At 38.4% G+C, this 21,877-nt stretch overlaps 1 protein-coding gene and 1 long non-coding RNA gene across 6 annotated transcripts in view; one reads left to right on the plus strand and one right to left on the minus strand.

Moving 5' to 3' along the window:
* LOC129391595 (uncharacterized) overlaps positions 1-14,608 on the plus strand; it is a 53,657-nt gene extending 39,049 nt beyond the window's left edge. Inside the window, exons 2-5 of the long non-coding RNA XR_008615999.1 lie at positions 4,475-4,627; positions 12,710-12,806; positions 13,394-13,482; positions 14,323-14,608. This is a non-coding gene — a long non-coding RNA (uncharacterized lncRNA). The remainder of the gene's footprint in view (positions 1-4,474; positions 4,628-12,709; positions 12,807-13,393; positions 13,483-14,322) is intronic.
* Positions 1-21,877, minus strand: part of OSBPL1A (oxysterol binding protein like 1A) — a 221,389-nt gene that overhangs the window by 160,579 nt on the left and 38,933 nt on the right. For all 5 annotated transcript variants that reach the window (XM_028480699.2, XM_028480698.2, XM_024121005.3 and 2 more), the window contains 3 exons: positions 18,020-18,131; positions 12,707-12,792; positions 11,036-11,180 (listed from right to left, as the gene is read on the minus strand). In XM_028480699.2, coding sequence (XP_028336500.1) covers positions 11,036-11,180; positions 12,707-12,792; positions 18,020-18,131 — 343 coding nt within the window. The remainder of the gene's footprint in view (positions 1-11,035; positions 11,181-12,706; positions 12,793-18,019; positions 18,132-21,877) is intronic.

Raw genomic sequence — 21,877 nt, forward strand, 5'->3', positions numbered from 1 at the left:
CTCAACATCAATAATTACTAGAGAAAAAGATGCTCAACATCACTAATTACTAGAGAAATACAAATCAAAACTACAATGAGGTATTATCTCACACCAGTCAGAGTAGCCATCACCAAATAATCTACAAACAGTAAATGCTGGAGAGGGGGTGGAGAAAAGGAAACCCTCCCACACTGTTGGTGGGAATGTAACTTGGTAGAGCCACTATGGAGAACAGTATGGAGGTTCCTTAAAAAACTAAAAAGAGGGCTTCCCTGGTGGCGCAGTGGTTGAGAATCCGCCGGCCGATGCAGGGGACACGGGTTCGTGCCCCGGTCTGGGAAGATCCCACATGCCGCGGAGCGGCTGGGCCCGTGAGCCATGGCCGCTGAGCCTGCGCGTCCGGAGCCTGGGCTCCGCAACGGGAGAGGCCACGACAGTGAGAGGCCCGCGTACCGCAAAAAACAAACAAACAAACAAACAAAAAAAAAAAAAAAAAAAAAAAACTAAAAAGACTACCACAAATTGTTTTTAAAAAAAACTAAAAGAGCTACCATATGATCCAGCAATCCCACTCCTGGGCATATATCCAGAGAAAACCATAATTCGAAAGGATACATGTACCACAATGTTCAATGCAGCACTATTTACAATAGCCAAGACGTGGAAGCAACCTAAATATCCACCGACAGAGGAATGGGTGAAGAAGATGTGGTACGTATATACAATGGAATATTACTCAGCCATAAAAAAAAGAATGAAATAATGCCATTTGCAGTGACATGGATGGACCTAGAGATTGTCATACTGAGTATCATACTAAGTGAAGTAAATCAGACAGAAAAAGATAAATAGTATATGATATCACTTATAAGTGGACTAAAAAAAATAGTGCAAATGAACTTATTTACAAAACAGAAATAGAGTCACAGATGTAGAAAACAAACTTATGGTTACCAAGGGGGAAAGGGAGGGGGTGTATAAATTGGGAGATTGGGATTAACATATACACACTCCTATATATAAAATAGAAAACTAATAAGGACCTACTGTATAGCACAGGGAACTCTACTCGATACTCTATAATGACCTATATGGGGAAAGAATCTAAAAGAGTGGATATATGTATAACCGATTCACTTTGCTGTACACCTGAAACTAAAACATTGTAAATCAACTATACTCCAATAAAAATTAATTTAAAAAAACAAGAAAGATACTGGTGGCTTGAACTAGAGAGTTAGCAGTAAAATGGAGACACTAGTAGGTATGGAGAAAATTATGCAGCTTTGAGATTTACTTTTAGAGGTAGATTTATCAGGCTGCTGACAGGTAAAACTTAAACTGGTCATATATTATTACTCTTTCAGTGGGGAAAAAACTGTTTAAAATGTTAACTGAGCAACTGATAATCACTCTAGGTTTTCTAGCTAGCAAACAGGAGGATGTCTTATGAAAATGTCTGCCAACTCGTTATTTCTACTCTATCTGCAGGGCACTTTTAGGGAGAAAGGAGAAAGACAATGTGATTTCTTTCACAGAATTCTGTCCTAACACCAAAAATAAATTCTGAACTCCTGCCAACTAGCTGAAGCCCTACACAGAGCCCTCGTTGCTGGATTCAATGCCCACAGTGCCTGGCACACAGTGAGAATTTAATAAAATGCTTTTAGAACTGAATGAAAGAGCCCCCTTACCGGGAGAGGCAACATAACCAGTTGTTTCAAAACGGCACTACAACTCTTATCAACCACGACAAAATAAAGTAAAAAACGGGAAGGATCCTATAAATTTTTGCCTGATACAGATTTGTCCCTTAATGGGAAAATGAAATAAAAATGTCAACACTCCTCAAATAATTTACATAGAACACAATCTCAATTAGATGTCAACAGCATTTTTACTAAGAACCTAAGAAAATTATTTAAAATGCCATTTGGAAAAACAAATAGTTAAGACTGTCAAGGAAAATACTCAAAAAGGAATAGTAAGGGGAAATGTCATCAGCTATTAAAGTCTTACAAAAACAACCATTAAAAGTGCACCGCTTCTTTTTATGGCTGAGTAATATTCCATTGTATATATGTGCCACATCTTCTTTATCTATTCATCTGCTGATGGACACTTAGCTAGTGGGAAGCAGCTGCATAGCACAGGGAGATCAGCTGGGTGCTTTGTGACCACCTAGAGGGGTGGGATAGGGAGAGAGGGAGACGCAAGAGGAAAGAGATATGGGAACATATGTATAACTGATTCACTTTGTTATAAAGCAGAAACTAACACACCATTGTAAAGCAATTATACTCCAATAAAGATGCTAAAAAAAAAAAAAGTGCACCGCTGGTGAAGGGACAGCTGAGGCAATAAAAGAGCACAGAAAACACACAAAAAAAGTAAATTCTTCAAGAGTATGAAAAAGGCATAACAAAACAAAGGAAAAGGAAAGGCTGCTCGATAAAGGAAAGGCTGCAAGGATAAGTGATTAGCAATTTGAGAGTCTCCCGTCCTAACGTACACTCGCACGTCACCTTTCCTGCTTAAAACCCTCGACAGCAACAGGGCTGGGCCTCCGGCTGCCATATGATGTTACCTGTGTCCCTGAGGAGCCCGCTCTAGGCAACCCGGCGGCTTCCTTCTTCAAATACGCCAAGTGCCCTCCTACCCTGGAGCCTTTACACTTGCTTGCCCTTTGCTTTCACTGCTCTTCTGCCAGAATCCTTCACCACAGCTCACTCCCTTCCTCAATGTGGCTCTTTGCTCAGAGTCACTTCAGAGCGGCCTTCCCTTCCCTTCCACCCTTTCCAAAACAAAAGCCTCCCTCCCCACTGAATCACCCTCTATCCCCCTTTAGCCTATTTTATTTTTCCTTACCTCACTGTCCAACACTGTATGTGTATTTATGCTTTGTCTATCTCCTCCCACTAGAAAACAAGTATGGGGACAGTCAGATTTTGTTTGCTGTTGGGTCGCTAGTACCTGCGACAGTTCCTGGCACACAGCAGAGGCTCAGTATTTGCTGAATGAATGTGATACAGATACACTAGGAGAAAACAGAATCGAGTATTTACCAAAGCTCTACCTAAGCTTAGAAGTGTTAGAAGAAATCAAAGAGGATCAACAAGTTTGACTAAAAATTTAAAACAGGGCTTCCCTGGTGGCGCAGTGGTTAAGAATCCGCCTGCCAATGCAGGGGACACGGGTTCGATCCCTGGTCCAGGAAGATCCCACATGCCGTAGAGCAACTAGGCCCGGGCGCCACAACTACTGAGCCCGCGTGCCAAAACTACTGAAGCTCGTGCACCTAGAGCCCGTGCTCTGCAACAAGAGAAGCCACTGCAATGAAAAGCCCGTGCACCACAACGAAGAGCAGACCCTGCTTGCCACAACTAGAGAAAGCCCATGCGCAGCAAGGAAGACCCAAAGCAGCCAAAATTAAATAAATTTATATTAAAAAAATTTAAAACATCCTTGTTTAAAAATACCAGGAAAATTCAGTCATAAAAAAATATAGAAAATTATTACTGTCCTTATCACTGAAGGTCTGTGGGTGTGGAGCAGATTATATTACATCCACATGAAATACTATGCAGAAGGTGAGCCATGAAGACTATGCTTCCTGTAACGATATGGAAAACTGTTGACATTTAATAAAGAGCAGGATTTTAATATGTCAACTCTATTTACAAGCCATAAACTAAAAGGAATGGTAGATACTTTCTTAGGTGTTTGCCAGCGCATACTCCTTCACCATTCTCTGAGCATCCTCTGCCCTTTTCACACACCCCCAAGGGAAGGCCCTAGCAGCCATGTTTGTACAGCACACGGATCTTTATTGAGGCATGCAGGATCTTTCATTGTGATGCGTGGGCTTCTCCTCTAATTGTGGCATGCAGGTTTTCTCTTCTCTAGTTGTGGTGCACAGGCTCCAGGGTGCGTGGGCTCTGTAGTTGTGGCACGCGGGCTCCAGGGCGCATGGGCTCTGTAGTTTGCAGCACGCAGGCTCTCTAATTGAGGCGCATGAGCTCAGTAGTTGTGGCACATGGGCTTAGTTGCCCCGCGGCACGTGGGATCTTAGTTCCCTGACCAGGGGTCAAACCCGAGTCCACTCCATTGTAAGGCGGATTCTTTACCACTGGACCACCAGGGAAGTCCCTGCTCACACTCTTGAGTTGGTATCTATTATTTAAAACTTAAAAAAAATCTAGTCTACAACAGAACAACAACTAAAAACTAAATCTTTGGATGTTTGGGTATAGGGGATTGTACTTTTTTGGTGCCTTCATTTTCCTCATTTTGGCCATTAAAAAAAAAAGCATTTGTTTTGCAATTTTAAAAAATGCTCTAAAATAGGTATGAAAATATATTCAAAGGGTATATAATATGCCAAAGTACCAGAGATTGTATTGGAGTAATTTATGTTTTTTTCTGTATTTTTAAAACTTCCTAAAATGCAGATACTATTACTCTTATGATTTAAAAAATTACACTTTTTCAGAAAGCACCATCTTGACTTTTATCAAGAACACTATAACATCTTCAACAGGAATGCTGAACCTTCCAGATATCTGTACCCACCTTCCATCACTTTTAGAAGTTTACCCCTCAATGTTAAATCATTCTGCTACTAAACTGCTACTAACTTTCAAAGGTAATCATGATTCTTTTTTACTATTTTAAATAGAGCTGAAATAAACATCATAGTACATACTCCTTGCATTTATGTGAATGCATTTTTCTCATGTAAAGGAATTTTAATTTAGGTTTTATACCTCCATGTAGAGCCTTTAGTCATGTGTTTTTTGCCATCTGTATATCTTTGAAGAAGTGCCTGAACCTTTTTAGAATTGGGTTATCTTCCTATTAGAGTTATAAGTGTTCTGTATATATCCTAGATACAGGTGCACTCTTGTACATGTTTTGCCAATATTTCCTCCCATAAAATAGCTTGCATTTTCATAACAGTGCTTATTGAAGAGAAAAACTTTCTAATTTTGACAAAGTCCAATTTATCAATATTTTATCACTCATGCTTTGTGTCATATTTAAGAAATCTTTGCAAAACCCAAGGTAACTAAGATTTTCTCCTGTATTTTCTTCTAGAGTTTTATGGTTTTAACTCTTATGTTCATTTCTGTGACCCTTCTAGATCTAATTTTTACACATGTTCCTTGTTTTGAATATAGCAATCCAACTTTTTCAGTGTCATCTGTTGACAATTTTATCCTTTCCTCACTGATTGCCTTGACACCTTTGACAAAAATCAATTGTGTGTAAATATATTTATATATTTCTGGACTCTCTCCTGTTCCACAGACCTATATATATCTATCCTTACCACAGTGACTAGGCTAAGGAATACCTAGATAGTAAATAATAGTAAAACATTTCTGGGTGTGTCTGTGAGGGTGTTTCTGGGTGATATTAGCATTTGAATCAGTAGATTGAGTAAAGATCTGACCTCACCAATGTGGGTAGCATTATCCAATCCACTGAGGGCCTGCATAGAACAAAAAGGCAGAGAAAGGACAAATTCTCTCTTCTTGAGCTGGGAAATCCATCTCTTTCTGCCCTCGAACATTGGATCTCCTAGTTCTCTGGCCTCTGGCTGCCCCCCTCCCCAGGGCTCAGGCCTTTGGATTCAGACTGAATTATACCATTGGGCCTTCTTGGTCTTGGTCTCCCGGTCTCTCCCCCTTAATTGGTCAGGCTCTCCTCTCTGTCTCTCTCTGTCTGTCTGTGTGTCTGTGTCTCTCTCCCGCCCTCTCTCTCCCCCTCCCTTCCTCCCTCCCTCCCTCCCTCCCTCCCTCCCTCCCTCTCTCTCTCTCTCTCTCTCTCTCTATATATATATATATATGATTGGTTCTGTTTCTCTAGAGAACCCTGACTGTAACTACAAGGTAGCGTAAGTCCTCCAACTTTGTTCTTTTCCAAAGTTGTTTTGAGTATACTAGGTCTTTTCCATTTCCAAATAAAATTTGTAATCAATTTGTCATTACAAATAAGGCCTGCTGGAACTTTGACTGGGATTGCACTGAACTGCTACATCTACTTGGAGAAAACTGACAACAATGTCAAGTCTTCTGATCCCTGAAAATAGTACCCTTCCCGATACAGATATTCTTAAATTTCTCTCACCAATGTTCAATGTGTACAAGTCTTACACATCTTTTATCAAGTTTATTCCCAAGTATTTCATGAAATTTTAATGCCATTATAAATAATATGCTTTTTCATTTTCTACTTCTGACTAGTATACAGAAATAAAATTGACTTTTGTATGTTGAACTAGCTCACTAATTAGTTCTACCAGGTTGTTGTAAATTTCTTAGAATTTTTTTACCTGGATGATCAGAAGAATAAGAATTCTTTTTCAGTCTGAATGTCTTCTATTTCTTTTTCTTGCTTTGTTGCACTGGCTAGGTCTTGCAATACAATGTTAACAGGTGTGGAGAAAGGGAGGTAAATCAGGTCCCTGTAACTCCATTATGGCCAAAAGCAGAAGCCTCTCCTGATGTTTGAAGTTTGTATTGCACATATAGGTCTTTAAACTACCTGGAATTTAGTATCCACTATGAAATGGGTATCTAAAATTACCTATTACTATATGGACAGCTAATTACTAGATTCTCTCCTCATCCACCTATCACACCACTTTTGTCATCTACTAAGTTCCCATGTGTACATGTTTTAATTTCTAAACTGTCTGTTCACCTACCCTGAACCAATACCAATTCAAGATCTTGCTAAGTGATTTTATACATTCCATGACTTTAAGTAACTCAACAGTATATACTAATGATTCCCAAATTTGTATCTCCACCCAGATCTCTCCCCTAAACTCAAACTTCTACTTCCAACTCTATCATTTGGATTGTATAATAGTATTTCAAATTCTTAATGTCTTAAAAACCAAGCCCCTAATTCTCAGCAACTGCTAACCTGCCCCTACTGCAGTGTTCTCCTCACGAATTGGAAATTCCATTCTTTCAGTCCTCAGTTCAAACACTGGAAAGTCATCCTTGACTCCTTTCTTTCACAGCTCACATCCAAGCCATCAGAAAATCCTAACCACTCTACCTTCAAAATATGTTAAAAAAAAAAAAAAATCCAACCACTTCTACCACTTTTATTGCCACTATCCTGATCTAAGCCAATATTACCTCTCACCCCGATTATCCCAACAGCCTCTCAACAGCTATCCTCCCTGCCCTCCTAGGGTCTAGTCTCCTCACGGCAACCAGAGGGATCATTTTTCATAATATAAGTCAGATCGCATCACTGCTCCACTCTAAACCCTCTTGCATCTTCCCATCTCTCAGAGTAAAAGCCAAAATTCCTACAATAACCTGAAAGGCCTTTCATGATCCAGTTCCCAATGCCTCTCTAACCCCCTCCTCCGACCACTCTCCTTCTCTCACTCTGCTCTGGACATCCTGGCCTCCTTGCTTTTCCTGACACATCACACACACTCTCACCTGTTTCCTCTGCCTAGAACCAAGCTTGTCTCCAGATATTGACATGGCTTGCCCCCTCACTTCAAGTTTTAATTGCCATCCTAACAGAGAAGCATTTCCTGCCACCCCATACAAAGGAGGAGCCCTCTATACATGCAACACACTCCGGATCCCATTTCCCTGCCTTTTCCCCACTCAGAGCACTTATCACATCTGACATATTAAATACCTGCTTTTCTATTTGCATTTTATTGGCCTTACCTTATTAGGATGTAGGCTCCATGAAAGCAGGAACTTGCCTGTTTTTTTTTTCTTCACTGTTCTAGGTCCCTAGTCCCTGGAGTAGTATCTGGCACATAAGCACTCAAACACTTGTTGAAGAAATGAATACTTTACTTATCAGAGATTCATAATTGGTCCTTCTATCCAGCAAGGGCAAGCCCTCACTGCTTCTCTCCCCCTTTAAAATTCTCTGCCCTCGACTTTCCTGTATAAATTTAGAAATCAGCTAGTCAAGTTCTATGAAAAACTTTTGAGGATTCTGGCTGGGACTGCTTTGAATTATACATTAATTTCAGGAGAACTGTTAGCTTTTCAATGTTGAGGTCTTTTCCACCAAAAACATGAAGGGTTCTCCATCTTTTAGGTCTTCTTTTACATCCTTCAGCTGTGTTTATAATTGCCTCCATTAAAAAAAAACTAAAAATTGTTTCTCAAATATGTTCCTACTTTTTTTGCTATTCCCCAAAACATTACCTTTTTAAAAATTATATTTCTAACTGTCACAATGAAATCAAGCTCTTCTACTGCCTTGGTCCTCCTTAACTTCAAACATACTTAAATTCCCCGTGCCTAAAAAGTCTTCCACTTGGCCAGGAAGCTATCCTCTGTTCTTACATATTGCAAAGAAGCAGGTAAGTAATGCTGCCTCAGCTTCCTCACTTCCTACTCAGTCCTTAGCCCCTAACCTAGCCTTCACTCGACTACCCAGTGAAAACTGCTCTTTCAGAAAGGACCACTGGGCACTGTGTCACTGAATTCCACAGCCTTTTCTCAGTGTTTATCTTCTTCAGTCTAAGATGCTCGTAACACCAATAACATCCTACCCCTTTAGCTCTGCATTTACTCTCTTCCTTTGGCTTCCATGGAACTGGCATTTCCCTCATGTCTCCTGAGTGGTTCCCCTTCTGCATCCCCCAATTTCTCTTCTAGCTTATTCCAGGAAGAACCTATGTCTACCTCAGGGATACAGGGAAAGCCTCTCTGGGGAAGCAGAGTTTGAGCTAATTCTTAAGGTGAGACTAGAGTTTACCAGATGGACAAGAAGGAAAAGGGCATTCCTGGCAGACAGAGCATAAGCAGAGTGAGGACAGCATGGTTAACTCGAGAGCCTCAAACAGCTCAGTACGTCCAGAACCGCGCTGTCCAATACGGCGGCCACTAACCACATGTGGCCATTCAGTCCTTGAAATGCATCTAGTTCAAGCTGAGATGTGCTGTGAAGTGTAAAACACACACCAGATTTCAAAGACTTGGTCCCAAAAAAGGAATGTAAAACGCCAATGATAATTTCTTTTTTCACCAATTACATGTTGACATGGTATTCTGGATATACTGCTTTAAGTAAAATACATTATTAAAATTAATTTCATGTTTCTTTTTACTTTTACTATGTGGGTCCCACTGTATCTCTATAGAACAGTGCCAGCCTAGGGCGCAAGGGCCAAGTCAAAAGAAGAGAGGAAGAAGCATGAGATTCTATAGTAAATTTTCTTTCTCCTTTCTACACCCATTGACGTTATTAAAGTTCAGGTCCTAATTACCTCTCACCTAAGACCATTTCAGTGGCCCTACTGATCCCTCCCTACAGTCCTGGGCCTGTCACAACCCATCCTAGATATTGTAACCATATTAGTCTTTTTAAAGCACCTCATCTCTCCACTGCTCAGAGTCTCCCTGACCTTGAAATTAAGGGGCAAAACAGTCTGGCATTTTGAGGCTCGCCACGACAGAAGCTAACCTGCAGTTACAGGATTCCCCAGTATTGTTCCCCTTCATACCCTTGGATGTGTCAAACTGGAGATGTCGCCTCGACTTGCCTGACATTTTTCCCCTTTTACTACCTTTGCTCATAATCCTCCCTCTGCCTACAACACCCTTTCCCAAAATTCAGCTTACCAATATCTTACTAGATAATAACAGTATTGTTTTATTTAAAAGGAAAAAACCATATTGGGGGGCCTTTCGTTAGAGATACAAACTGAAGTATTTAGAGATGAATTTTTTTTTTATCTTGCTAGGACTCCAGGGTCTGTATAAAAGATGTATTCCTTCAGGAAGCTATTTCTAACCACCCCAAACCTTCAACAAACATGCAACTTGTAGAAGGCATCAAATGCTACACATTACTCTAGGTGCTGGGTAAACGAGACAGTAAAATGTTAGCCCTCCCCCTTAGGAGCTCAGTCTCACGGGAGACAGCTACATAAGTCAACAACTGCCACGGAGAACAACTGAAGCTATGAAGAGGTAAACACAGGGTCCTATGGGACCACAGACAAGTCCTAATCCAGGCCAATAGTCAGCAGAGGGAAGCACCCTAAAAAGGGATGCAGAAAAGCCCTAATGAGCTCTTCCTCCACTCATTACCCAGTACACCTTTTACAGCCTCTCTTATGGTTATCCAATTCTGTCTTTGATGCTTCGTGCATGTACAGTCTATCCTCATTATTTGTGAATTCCACATCTGCAAACTCGCCAATTGTTAAAATGTACTTTAATCTCAAAGTCAATACTCATGGCAATTTTTTGGTCATTCACAGACACATCCAGATCGGTAAAAAACTTGAGTCTTCTGATGCACATATTCCCTGAAGTGGAAAAGCTGGTACTCTGCCTTCTTGTCTCAGCTCTCGTACTGTGAACAAGTGTCCTCGTCACAGTCTACCTAGTGCCACATTTTTCGCTTTTTGTTTCTGGTGATTTCACCGTTGAAACTGGCCCCCAAGCACAGGGCTGAAGTGCTGTCTAGTGCTCTTAAGTGCAAGAAGCCTGTGATGTGCCTTCTGAACAGAGTATGTGTTACACGAGCTTAGTCCAGGCATGAGCTATAGCGCTCTTGGCAGTGAGCTCAGTGTTAATAAGTCAATAACGTACACTGAATAAGGTGTTTTTAAACAGAAGCACACATAAAACAAGGCTACGTGTTGATCAGTGGATGAAAATGCTGTGACCAAAGGCTCACAGGAACTTAACTCTGTATTTCCCTTATAAGCAATGGTTCAGTATCCACTAATTCAGAGGTCACAGCAATGTTACAGAACATAACTACCACAAATAACAAGAATCAACTGTACGTTTCTTTCCCTTGAAGGTGGAAATCAGATCTTAGGCATCATTAGTGCCTCATATGAAATAGGCATTATTAAACATTTAGGTCTTAACTGAGAAGTAAATTAATAAATTTTTTCTTTTGTGTAAATGCCTTACTTCAAAATTAAACAGGGACCACACAGTTTAACAAAGGCTGGGTAATGAAACAAAACGCTTCATTTCTTTACAGCTTCAAAATGACCAACAATGGCTTTCACCAACATGCTTACCATTTTTGTTCTTCAGATTAGGGTCTGCTCCACTTTTTAGAAGCTTTAAGGCACATTGTTTATGAGCCCGGTAAGCGGCACAATGCAAGGGTGTATTTCCTAACTGATCCGAACAGTTCACAGCAGGAGGATTCGGTCTGTTGAGCTAACAATTGAAGAAATACAATGCAGTTTACATACCAAAGACGGACTTTCTTCCATGAAACCCATGATGGTACAGTGTAACTGAAAATCCAGGTGGGCCCTCATGCTCCAGAGCCTGATGAGCAGCAGGGCTTCTTAGCATCTCAACTGTCAGTGGCTTCTTGCTCACAAAATCAGCCAACCCACGTCACTCGCCATGCTGTCCTCAAGCTGCCACGGAATCTCAGGTCCCACGCTCCCCTGACAACAGACACCACACACTATACCAGGGCCACCCCACTCACCCCTGGACACTGGGATTCCACTAAGATTCTTTCACCTCTACCAGTCTTGCAATTCACACTTGTGACAGCAAAATTACAAATTGGTCTACCATAGGCAGTCATTCAGAAGCGTTAAAACCATAAATGTTAAACATGTAAATGTTAAAGGTCTACTGAATTTGTTGTTCCCAGCTGACTCCTTTAAAAAAGTTCTTTTTAAAGGAGTCTCCATTTCACAAAGTTTAAAATATGTTTTAGGCACTATACTTGGAAACCAGAGAGGCCTTTTCAAATGAGCTGAAGTAACTTTAAGGCAAATGGCCGTGCTTCAGTCTTGAATTTAGACCACATTCAGAGTTTTGTGTTTAATGAGACTATTTTCAGGAAATGGAAACTGGAAAGTAGGTCTCCTAAGAAGAAAAAAATGAAATGGGTAAGTTTTCAGTCTGTTCTAACATGATATAAATATTTCAAAAATATTGTCCCTTGTTTGTATGTTATTTTCTAGAAGTATAGCATACCTTTCAGAAATAATTGCTCATCAAAATTAGAGAAAGGTATTCCTTTATAGGATCCTATATATTATATGCCAATTTTAAATTGGATTAACCATGAAGAAGAAAAAAAACTATCCTTACATTAAATGTTTACCATGAAAAACTAAATTCTTAACCATTAGGTTTCCAAGTAGAAGTGGGGTAGTAAATCAGAAATTCAGAGAAAAACGTAATCATTTAAAATATATCCTGCTTAAACTATTACCGTGCTGTGTTTTCAGATATTTAAAGACTTTTGTTCTATTATTTTGATCTCAACTATTCAGGTCCCACAATTTGACTACGTTATGAACTCAACGTTAAGTAAAAAATTTCCTCAGCTTTTCTAAGCAAATTGTCTGAATTAGACACAAGAATAATTTTGTGAAAATTCATGTTTAAGTAGCAGTTACCCTTTTTTATATATCTTGAAGGTATTCGCTTATCTGTTTCTAACTGGGGCAGTCACTTAATGTTTTCAATAATCTTTTACCTGGAGAGTGAAATACCTATATTTCTAGGGAAGAACTGTACTCCTCTGATTATGTGAAATGCTGATTTAAATGGGCCTCCTGCAGTAAAACTTGTAAATAAGGAACTATCCCAAATTCAGTAGCTACTTACTGTTCCATCTTTTTAAAAAAATATCTTAATAAACTTCACACCTTTCTGGAAAAAAAAAATTCCCTGCAGAGTAAAGAAATAATACATTTGTTTTCGTTTTTTACCAGAGCTGTGAGTTCTGCTGTTCTGCCTTCTCTTGCTGCTGCCAAAAGTAATTCTTCAAGCTTTCTTTGTTGAGTCCTTTCTACAGCTGCAAAAGGAAAAGTACATATTATTCTACTTCTAGTCTGGATCCTATTAGCAAATTTATCACAAAGATATATAGAGAATAAAGTGATCATGATAAAAGAAGTCACAATGTTTTGAATTGTAATTCAAATGCTGTTAGATTTTACCGTTATTCTCACTGCCTTTATTTCACACTACAGAGTTCAACTTCCCTCAGGTTCAGATGAATTTCTGTTTTCAATTCAGAGGTCCTTAAGTACATTACTCACTATAACACCCAACACAAGTAATTATGAATTATGAATTACTTCTGCATGCTGAAATACTATTACATATGTGCCTTGGAAAGGTAGATAAGTGGGGAGAGGAGCTCATACTTTCCAGAACCTTAGAATGCAAAAGGTAATAATAAGAAATAGCGTTGGCAGGAAGACATACAAACCATATAAATATATTTAGGTTTATATATACTTACATATGTCTACATAAGAATATTTTATTTCTTTAACAAATACTCTAGCACTTACTACGTGCCAAATACCTTTCAAAACACTTAAACAATATTAACGTATTAAATCCTCATAACTACTCTTTGAAGTGTTACTATTTTCACAATTTTATAGATGAAGAAACTGAGGCAGCAAGAGGTTAAGGAACTTAACGTAAGCCACACAGCCAGGATGTGGAGGAGCTGGGACTTGAACTTCGGCAGGTGGGTTCCAGAGTCCATGCTTTTACCATTACTCTGTGCTGCTCATACTTGCAGGGAATGAGAGCAGTCTGATTTAAAGGACTAGAATATGTAATAAGGTCTCATTTCTGCTATGTTTGAGTTCTGTTTTGGCTTACAGAAAAGAAACAATTTCATAGAAAGGCTTAATAATAATCCCCCTTAAAATATGTGTACAATGTCCTGTGCAAAGGCTGCAAGGGAGGAACTATAAAAGGTTTCCTAGGTCTCCCCGAGAAATAATGAACATTTATTAATAGTTAGTAATTACTATGCGCTAACAGTTGTTCGAGACACTACGCATGCCCTTGCATTTCAACTACAGGAAACACATAGCTTGAATACCGGAATAGCTGGAACCAGTTTAACTTTGTCTTAAGAACGGACTAACATTACTAATTAATATACCATCATCTTCTTTTCTCACATTTTTATTTCCACACCCACTCCCCCCTCCCTCTCCACTTTGGAGGAAGGCTGCCACGCCTCCACACGTGCTCCCAACACTGCTTTCTTTTGCTGGGATTCATGCTCTTCAGTCTTTCCTCTAAGGCCACTGGACTGTGAGCTTTGGAGAACAGTCACGTCCCCACCCTTCCCTACACACCTGTACTACTGCATGTATTACCTGGAGCTGTAATTTATCCCTGCAGTCATTCTCGAAGTCAGGTACCTGTTCTTACTCTTCTGTGAATCCTAGGCATTTATGACAGTATCTGGCACAATGCATATTTAGCCAATAAGTATTCACTGAATAATCAAACAATGTTTAATAATGTTCGTTCTAGACTTTAAGGAAGGGTGGTGAATGTTTCTCTCTAGATTGTCTAGGCTCATAAATGAAGGAAAACTGGATCTGGAGTTGAAAACCCTGCTTGTGTTCCTGTCCTGTGTTCCTTCTGGACACTGAAAGAAGACTGCTGATCCAGCCAATAAAAACAAATATTCCAATTTGCGGACGCAAGGCTTCTAGAGTGCCCATAATGTTCTGTTCCTTGACATGGGTGCTGTTTACATGGATGTGTTCCCCTTGTGAAAACAGCAAGCTGTGCATTAATAATGTGTACTTTTATCCATATATTTTATACCTTAATAAATGTTCTTTAAAGCAAATACTCCATCCCCAAAATAATTTGTCCTATAAATTTTATTTTTATTTTTTTAAAATATTTATTTATCTATCTATCTATTTATTTTGGCTGCATCCATCTATCTATCTATCTACCTATCTATTTATTTTGGCTGCCCTGGGTCTTAGTTGCAGCACTCAGGATCTTCGTTGAGGCATGCGAACTCTTAGTTGCAGCATGCATGTGGGATCTAGTTCCCTGACCTGGGATCAAATCTGGGCCTCCTGCATTGAGAGTACAGAGTCTTACCCACTGGACCACCAGGGAAGTCCCTGTCCTATAAATTTTAAATTTGATATGACTATAAACTAACTCTTTGTCTTTCTTTTCAGTCAGAATCCAGAGTTAGTAGGGATCACAGAGATCATGAAGCCTAACTCCATCCTGACAAGACACTTACATACACACACAGCATAGGGTAAACAGCAGTACACTTCAAATGCAGGTGAGAACCTACCAAATGTACTTCATTAACAACAGAAAATCACCCTTTTGCAATCTCTATAGTAAAGAGTGATTCAGGCAAGAATTATCAACAAATGCTAAAATCACTGATTTAAAGTGATTTTATCCTGATTTCAGGATATTTACATGGTCTCAGTTTTTCTCGCCAAGGATTGTTTATTAATTACAAAAGGGGGAAGGCAGCTTAACAGTGGACCACGTAGTGATCAGAGATAATTTCACCAGTAATGGAACAGAATGACATCATGTACCTCCTAATATGCACTGGTATAAAGCATAAAACCTTATCCTATGCCAAATACAACCTATGGCAAAATGTATACCCTGAATCTAATTATATGAGACAAGAAAAGCCCAAATTGAGGGGCATTCTACAACAGTGATATTATAATGTTGTTAAATCTCATGAAATTGATCATTATATTGTGATTATATAAGGAAATATCCTTGTTCTTAGGAGATACATACTGAAGTACTTAGGGCTAAAGTATCATTATGTCTGCAAATTATTCCCTAATAGCGCAGCAAAAAAAAAAAATTAAAAGTAAATAAATAGGGCTTCCCTGGTGGCACAGTGGTGGAGAGTCCGCCTGCCGATGCAGCGGACACGGGTTCGTGCCCCGGTCCAGGAGGATCCCACATGCCGCGGAGCGGCTGGGCCCGTGAGCCGTGGCCGCTGGGCCTGCGCGTCTGGAGACTGTGTTCCGTGACAGGAGGGGCCACAGCAGTGAGAGGCCCGCATACCGCAAAAAAAAAAAAAAAGTAAATAAATAACATTAAATAATATATAAAAAGGTAAACCAGATGTGGCAAAATGTTAATGACTGGTGACTAAGTGCAGATATACAAGTGTTTGTTGTACTATTCTTGAAACTTTCCCATAGGTTGAATATTTCTCAATATAAAAAAATATATGTAGAAGAAGATATGTAGAAGAAGGTACACTAGTCCTCTCTAGTGCCTGACAAGTAGTAATCTACCCTCTCCCAAACACTTCTAATCATGGGAAACTCACTACACCTTTCAAGGCAACCCAAGCCATTATTATAATACACTGGACCCAAAGATAAACTCGCTGGCATGCCATCAAGTGGATCGTCAACTGGCCCTGGTCGGCCTCAAATAAGAATACCCCTTTTCCAATATAACAGTTATTGAGATACTCAAACATGATTCTGTTGTGTCTACTGATATCTGTCTTTCTGGGGTGAAACATTTCCTGTCTCTACGTGCATGACCCTGCGATTGGGTTTCTGGTCTACCTGTGGTCTTGGGCTGTGGATGTACTCCCTGCAGTTTGATCCATTTGATGCACTATCCACAAATGATATCACACCTGGCTAAGGTGATCTCATCAGAGCAAAATCTCTCAATTTCTACTTCTATTACCCCAGCTAGGACCATACTGTAGCTGATAAATCATAAGTGCCCATCAAGTCAACTAAGCCCTTGTTCTTAAGCACAGTTGGGTTTTGGTGGCTGTGAGTGTGGGTACTTAGAGCACGTCTTTACAGCTAGCCCCATTAAATGTCAACTTGTCAGGTGAACCCAACATCCCAGTCTGTCGGGAGAACGTCAGTTCTGGGTTCTCATCTTATTACAAATAAAATAATAGAACAGGATCAAAGACAGTACCTAATCCTCCCAATTAGATCATAATTTACTAAAGGGCAGGGATCACATATAATAGATCAATCTCCTCAAAATCACATAATACTGAGCCTTATAGAAGATGTTATGTGTTGATTTGTTTATTGAAAATGAGAGGGTTCATTTCAATGCAAGAGTGAGTAGAGACGTTGATCTAAAGGTGTCTGACAAGCAGACATTATCTTGTAACTAAAGAAACAAGGGAGATTTTAGGTTTCAAGGCCAACTGGAAAGTAATAAAAAGCAAGACCTTGCTTCGTACATAGATAAAAATACTAATAACAAATAAATCAACACCCTTGAAGTACAAAATTATCTTGCCCTTCTCTGAATTGCAAAGGAAAGAAACCAAGGATGTGTGTGAAACTGCAACTCTAATTCAATACCTTTATTCATAAAGTAGTAATTAAGAAATCTTCTCAAGGACATCCCTGATGGTCCAGTGGTTAAGAATCTGCCTTCCAATGCAGGGGACACAGGTTCAATCCCTGGTCAGGGAACTAAGATCCCACATGCCGCGGGGCAACTAAGCCCACATGCTCTAGAGCCCACGTGCCACAACTAGAGAGAAGCCCGTGTGCCGCAAGAAGACCCAACGCAGCCAAATAAATTAATTTAAAAAAATGTAATCTTCTCTTCTCTACTATAGAAATATTACCAAAAAAATAATTACAGCCAAAGCCCTGGATATTTGGGGGATAATCCTAACAAATGAACACTTCCCAATGTAAGCATCGAAGTATTTTTGTTTTAAACTATTTTTAGAGAAAATCCTAATATGTCTTCTTAAACATAACTGAATCTTTGAAGTTCATCTAACAATGAAGCTGAGCCATGAAGAAGTTACTGTTGGCTGCTGTACTACAATGAAGCCCTCAGGGTAATGGAGCTGGCCAGAGCTATCTTCCCCAATATCAAATGACTCCCAGTAGCTACACCTCTTATAGTTTCCCTGTCCTGCACTTCTGTATTTCTCCATTATCATGCTTCTGCAGCCTTTCAGCCGTACTCCCTCATGTCTCTAATTTCTACTTTTAATTTTGTTGGAGATTTGATTTTTAAAAATTGCCATAATCCTAGATAAAGAATTTAAAAGCTCTGTGGAAACTCTCATATAGTTTTATGTCTAATCAGTGACTTGCAAATTACATTATCTTTAGACCACAGGCTTGGTGTCATCTATTTTGGCATCTCAGAAGCCATTTCTACTTCTATTCTGGACCGCATCTAAAACGAAAATAAATGCTGTTTGGATTAAGATCCATAATATTTACCTTCAAGCATGTTTCTGATTTCTTTGTCATGAGTGACTTCCTTTGCTGTCTGTCCATTCCCATTAACAACAGTAGTATGAGCATTATATTCTAAAAGAAGCATTACCAACTCCTAAAAAAGCAGAGAAATTACAGACTTTATTATATTATAGCCCTTTTTCAAATTACTAATTACTACTGAGTTTTTTCTACAATAGGATGACTAGGTAGCAATCTTTATGTCACTTCAGTTCTGTCTGCGTTATTGTGGTTCCTTAGTATTCACTTAAATTGACTACTACAATTCAACTAATTGTAATAATGACCGATGACTGCTTAAACAGTTGCCAATCCACGATTAAACAGACAACTTCTATAATTGATTTTTAAAGTAAATTATCTCGTTATTTTACCAAGTTGATTCATGCGGTCAAAACTAAATATGAGTTAACAAAGCCATTATTTAAATTAGTAATTTAAATTAGATAATTAGAGCAGATAATACATTCATTTAACATTATTCCTCCAAGAAATGCTGAAAAAAAATAATTTCCTCTACAGACTTAGATTTTTTAAATTAATTATGATGTTTATAATAAATAGGACATTATTTTCTGAAGTGATATAGACTGACAGGATACAACACTATCAAAGGGATGCTTTATAATGAAGCAAATGATCTCCTGAAGTCAATATTCAACAATGGAGCATAAGCTACATCATTCATATTTACTCTAAGTGGCTAACAGCTCTTTTAGGAATTTTTGTAGTAAAAAATGTTTAAATACATATCTAAACACAGACAGGAAGAAAACAAAATACTCATTGTCCTAGTCACTCCATGACCACTACAAACATTTTGGAGGATTTCTTTCTGATCATTTTTCCCTTGCATAAGTTTGAGATTTTTTAAACATAATTTTATTTATGACATAATTGCTTAAGTTATACTCCTTTTGCCTAATACATCATTTTCCAGGACATTATAGTGTCTATAAACACACTTTTCATTGAATATTATTCTATAAAATGTACTACCACATTTTACAAATAGAAAAACTGCTAAGAAGTCTAATATTTTAATAAGGTAAATTCTTATAAAATATCTTAGCATTTCCTATCATTTTAAAGGTAATATTTTGGAAGAAGTGTTTTCATAGTTTATGTAAAGAGTTCATATTGGTAAAGAAAGTAGAACCCACAGAATGATAGAAAGTATTTATAAATCATATATCTGATAAGGAAATTGTATCCACAATATATAAAGAACTTTTACAATTCAACAATAAAGACAACCCAATTGAAAAATGGTCAAAGATAAAAAATGAGCAATCAGAAAAGGAAATTAAGAAAAACAATTCCATTTACAATGGCATCAAAAAGAATAAAATGCTTAAGAATAAACAACCATGGAGGTGAAAGACTTGTACACTAAAACTACAAAATATAGCTCAAAGAATTAAAGAAGATATAAATAAGTGAGAAGACATCTAGTGATCATGAATGGGAAGACTTAATATTGTTGAGATGTGAACACTACCCCCAAAGCAATCTACAGATTCAATGCAATCCCTAACAAATCCCAATGATGTTTTTTCCAGAAACAGAAAATCCTATCATAAAATTCACATGGAATCTCTAGAGATCCCAAATAGACAAAACAGTAATGAAAAAGAAGAACAAAGTTGGAGATCACACACTTCCAGATTTCAAAACTTACCTCAAAGCTAATCGAAGTAATCAAAACAGTGCAATAATGACATAAAGATAGACATATAGACCAATGGAATAGAAAAGAGAGCCCAGAAATAAAACTCTCACATATTTGTTCAAATGGTTTTCAACAAGGGTGCCAAGATCATTTGAAGGGGAAAGGAGTCTTCAACAAATGGTGCTGGGAAAACTGTATATTCACATGCAAACAAATAAAGTTGGACCTGTACACTTTACACCACATACCAAAATTAACTCTATTAGGATGAAAGACCTAATAGAAAACCTAAAACAATAAAAATCTTAGAAGAAAACATAAGAGGAAAGCTTCATGACATTAGATTTAGCAGTCATTTCTTGGAATATGACACCAAAAGCATAGGTTAAAAAAAAAGAAACTGGACTACATCAAAATTAAAAACTCTGTACAACAAGGCACTATCAAGAGAGTGAAAAGGCAATCTAGAGTGGGAAAAAATATTTGCAAATCGGGTATCTGATCTAGGATTTATATCCAGAATATGTAAATAACTCCCAAAACTCAAAAACACCACCACCACCACCAAATTATCTGATTCTTTAAATGGGCAAAGAATCTGAAAAGGCTACATACTGTATGTACGTGAAATACATATGGAACTATGTGACATTCTGGAAAAGGCAAAACTATGGAGAAAGTAGAAAGATCAGTAGTTGCCAGGGATTTGGGTGGGAAGAAGGATGAACTGGTGGAGCACAAAGGATTTTTAGGGCAATGAAAATACTCTATACGATATTATAATGATAGACACATATCATTAAACATTTTGTCTAAACCCAAAGAACATACAACAACAAGAGTGAATGCTAAAGTAAACTATGGACTTTGGGTGCTTATGATGTGTCAATGTAGGTTCATCACTTGTTTTAAAAAAAAGAAAAAGACAAAAAAAGAACCACTCTGGTGGGGCATGTTGATAATGGGAGAGACCATGCATGCGTGGAGGCAGGGCATACATGGGAAATCTGTATCTTCCCCTCAATCTTGTTGTGAACCTGAAACTACTCTACAAGTTTGTCTTTCAAATAAAAAAAATTTAAATAAATGGGCAAAGGATTCAATAGACATTTTTCCAAAGAAAAATGGCCAATAAGCATATGAACAGATGTTCAACATCACTAATCATTACGGAAATGCAAATCAAAACCAAATGAGATACCATTTCACAACCCTTAGGATGGCTAAAATTAAGAAGACTGACAATAACAAGTGTGATGAGGATGTGGAGAAACTGAAACCTTCATGCAATGCTAGTGGGAATGTAAAATGGTGCAGGTGCTTTGGTAATCAGTTTGGCAGCTCTGCAAAATATTAAACAGAGCAATACCAAGTGGTGCAGCAATTCCACTCCTAGGTACATACCAAAGAGAAATGAAAACATGTCCACGGCAAAAATCTTGCACATGAGTGTTCAAAGCAGCATTATTCATAATATCCCCAAAGTGGAAACAACCTAAAGGTCCATCAACTGACAGTTGGATAAATAAAATTTGGTATGTCCATAGAATGGAATATTATTTGACAATAAAAAAGAATGAAGTACTGATATATATTATAATCATGGATGAGCCTTGAAAACATTATGTTAAGTAAAAGAAGCCAGTCACAGAAAACCATGTATTATATGCTTCCATTTATATGAAATGTCTAGAATAGGTAAATCTATACAGACAGTAGATTAGTGGTTGCCAGGGCCTGGGGGGAAGGGGTAATAGGGAATGACAGCTCATGAGAACAAGATTTCTTGCTGGGATGATCCAAATGTTCTAAAATTATGTTGATGGTTACACAAGTCAACATAACTGAACCACTGAATTTTACATGGGTGACTTGTATAGTATGTAAACTAGAACTCAATAAAGTGCCTATAAAAAGATAGAGATATTCAAGTTTGGCACTACATGGCACATTCGAGTTAAGGAATGTTATTTCTCAACCTACCTCATCTAGTTGTTTTATACCATCTTTGCAACTGTACAGTGTTCTAGTAATTAATTGTCCTGATTTGAGTTTCAGGAAGGTATAAGAACTAATGGGGGGCTTCCCTGGTGGTGCAGTGGTTGAGAGTCTGCCTGCCGATGCAGGGGACACGGGTTCGTGCCCCGGTCCAGGAAGATCCCACATGC

The sequence above is a fragment of the Physeter macrocephalus genome, chromosome 19, assembly GCF_002837175.3.
Source record: "Physeter macrocephalus isolate SW-GA chromosome 19, ASM283717v5, whole genome shotgun sequence".
Lineage (NCBI taxonomy): Eukaryota > Metazoa > Chordata > Mammalia > Artiodactyla > Physeteridae > Physeter > Physeter macrocephalus.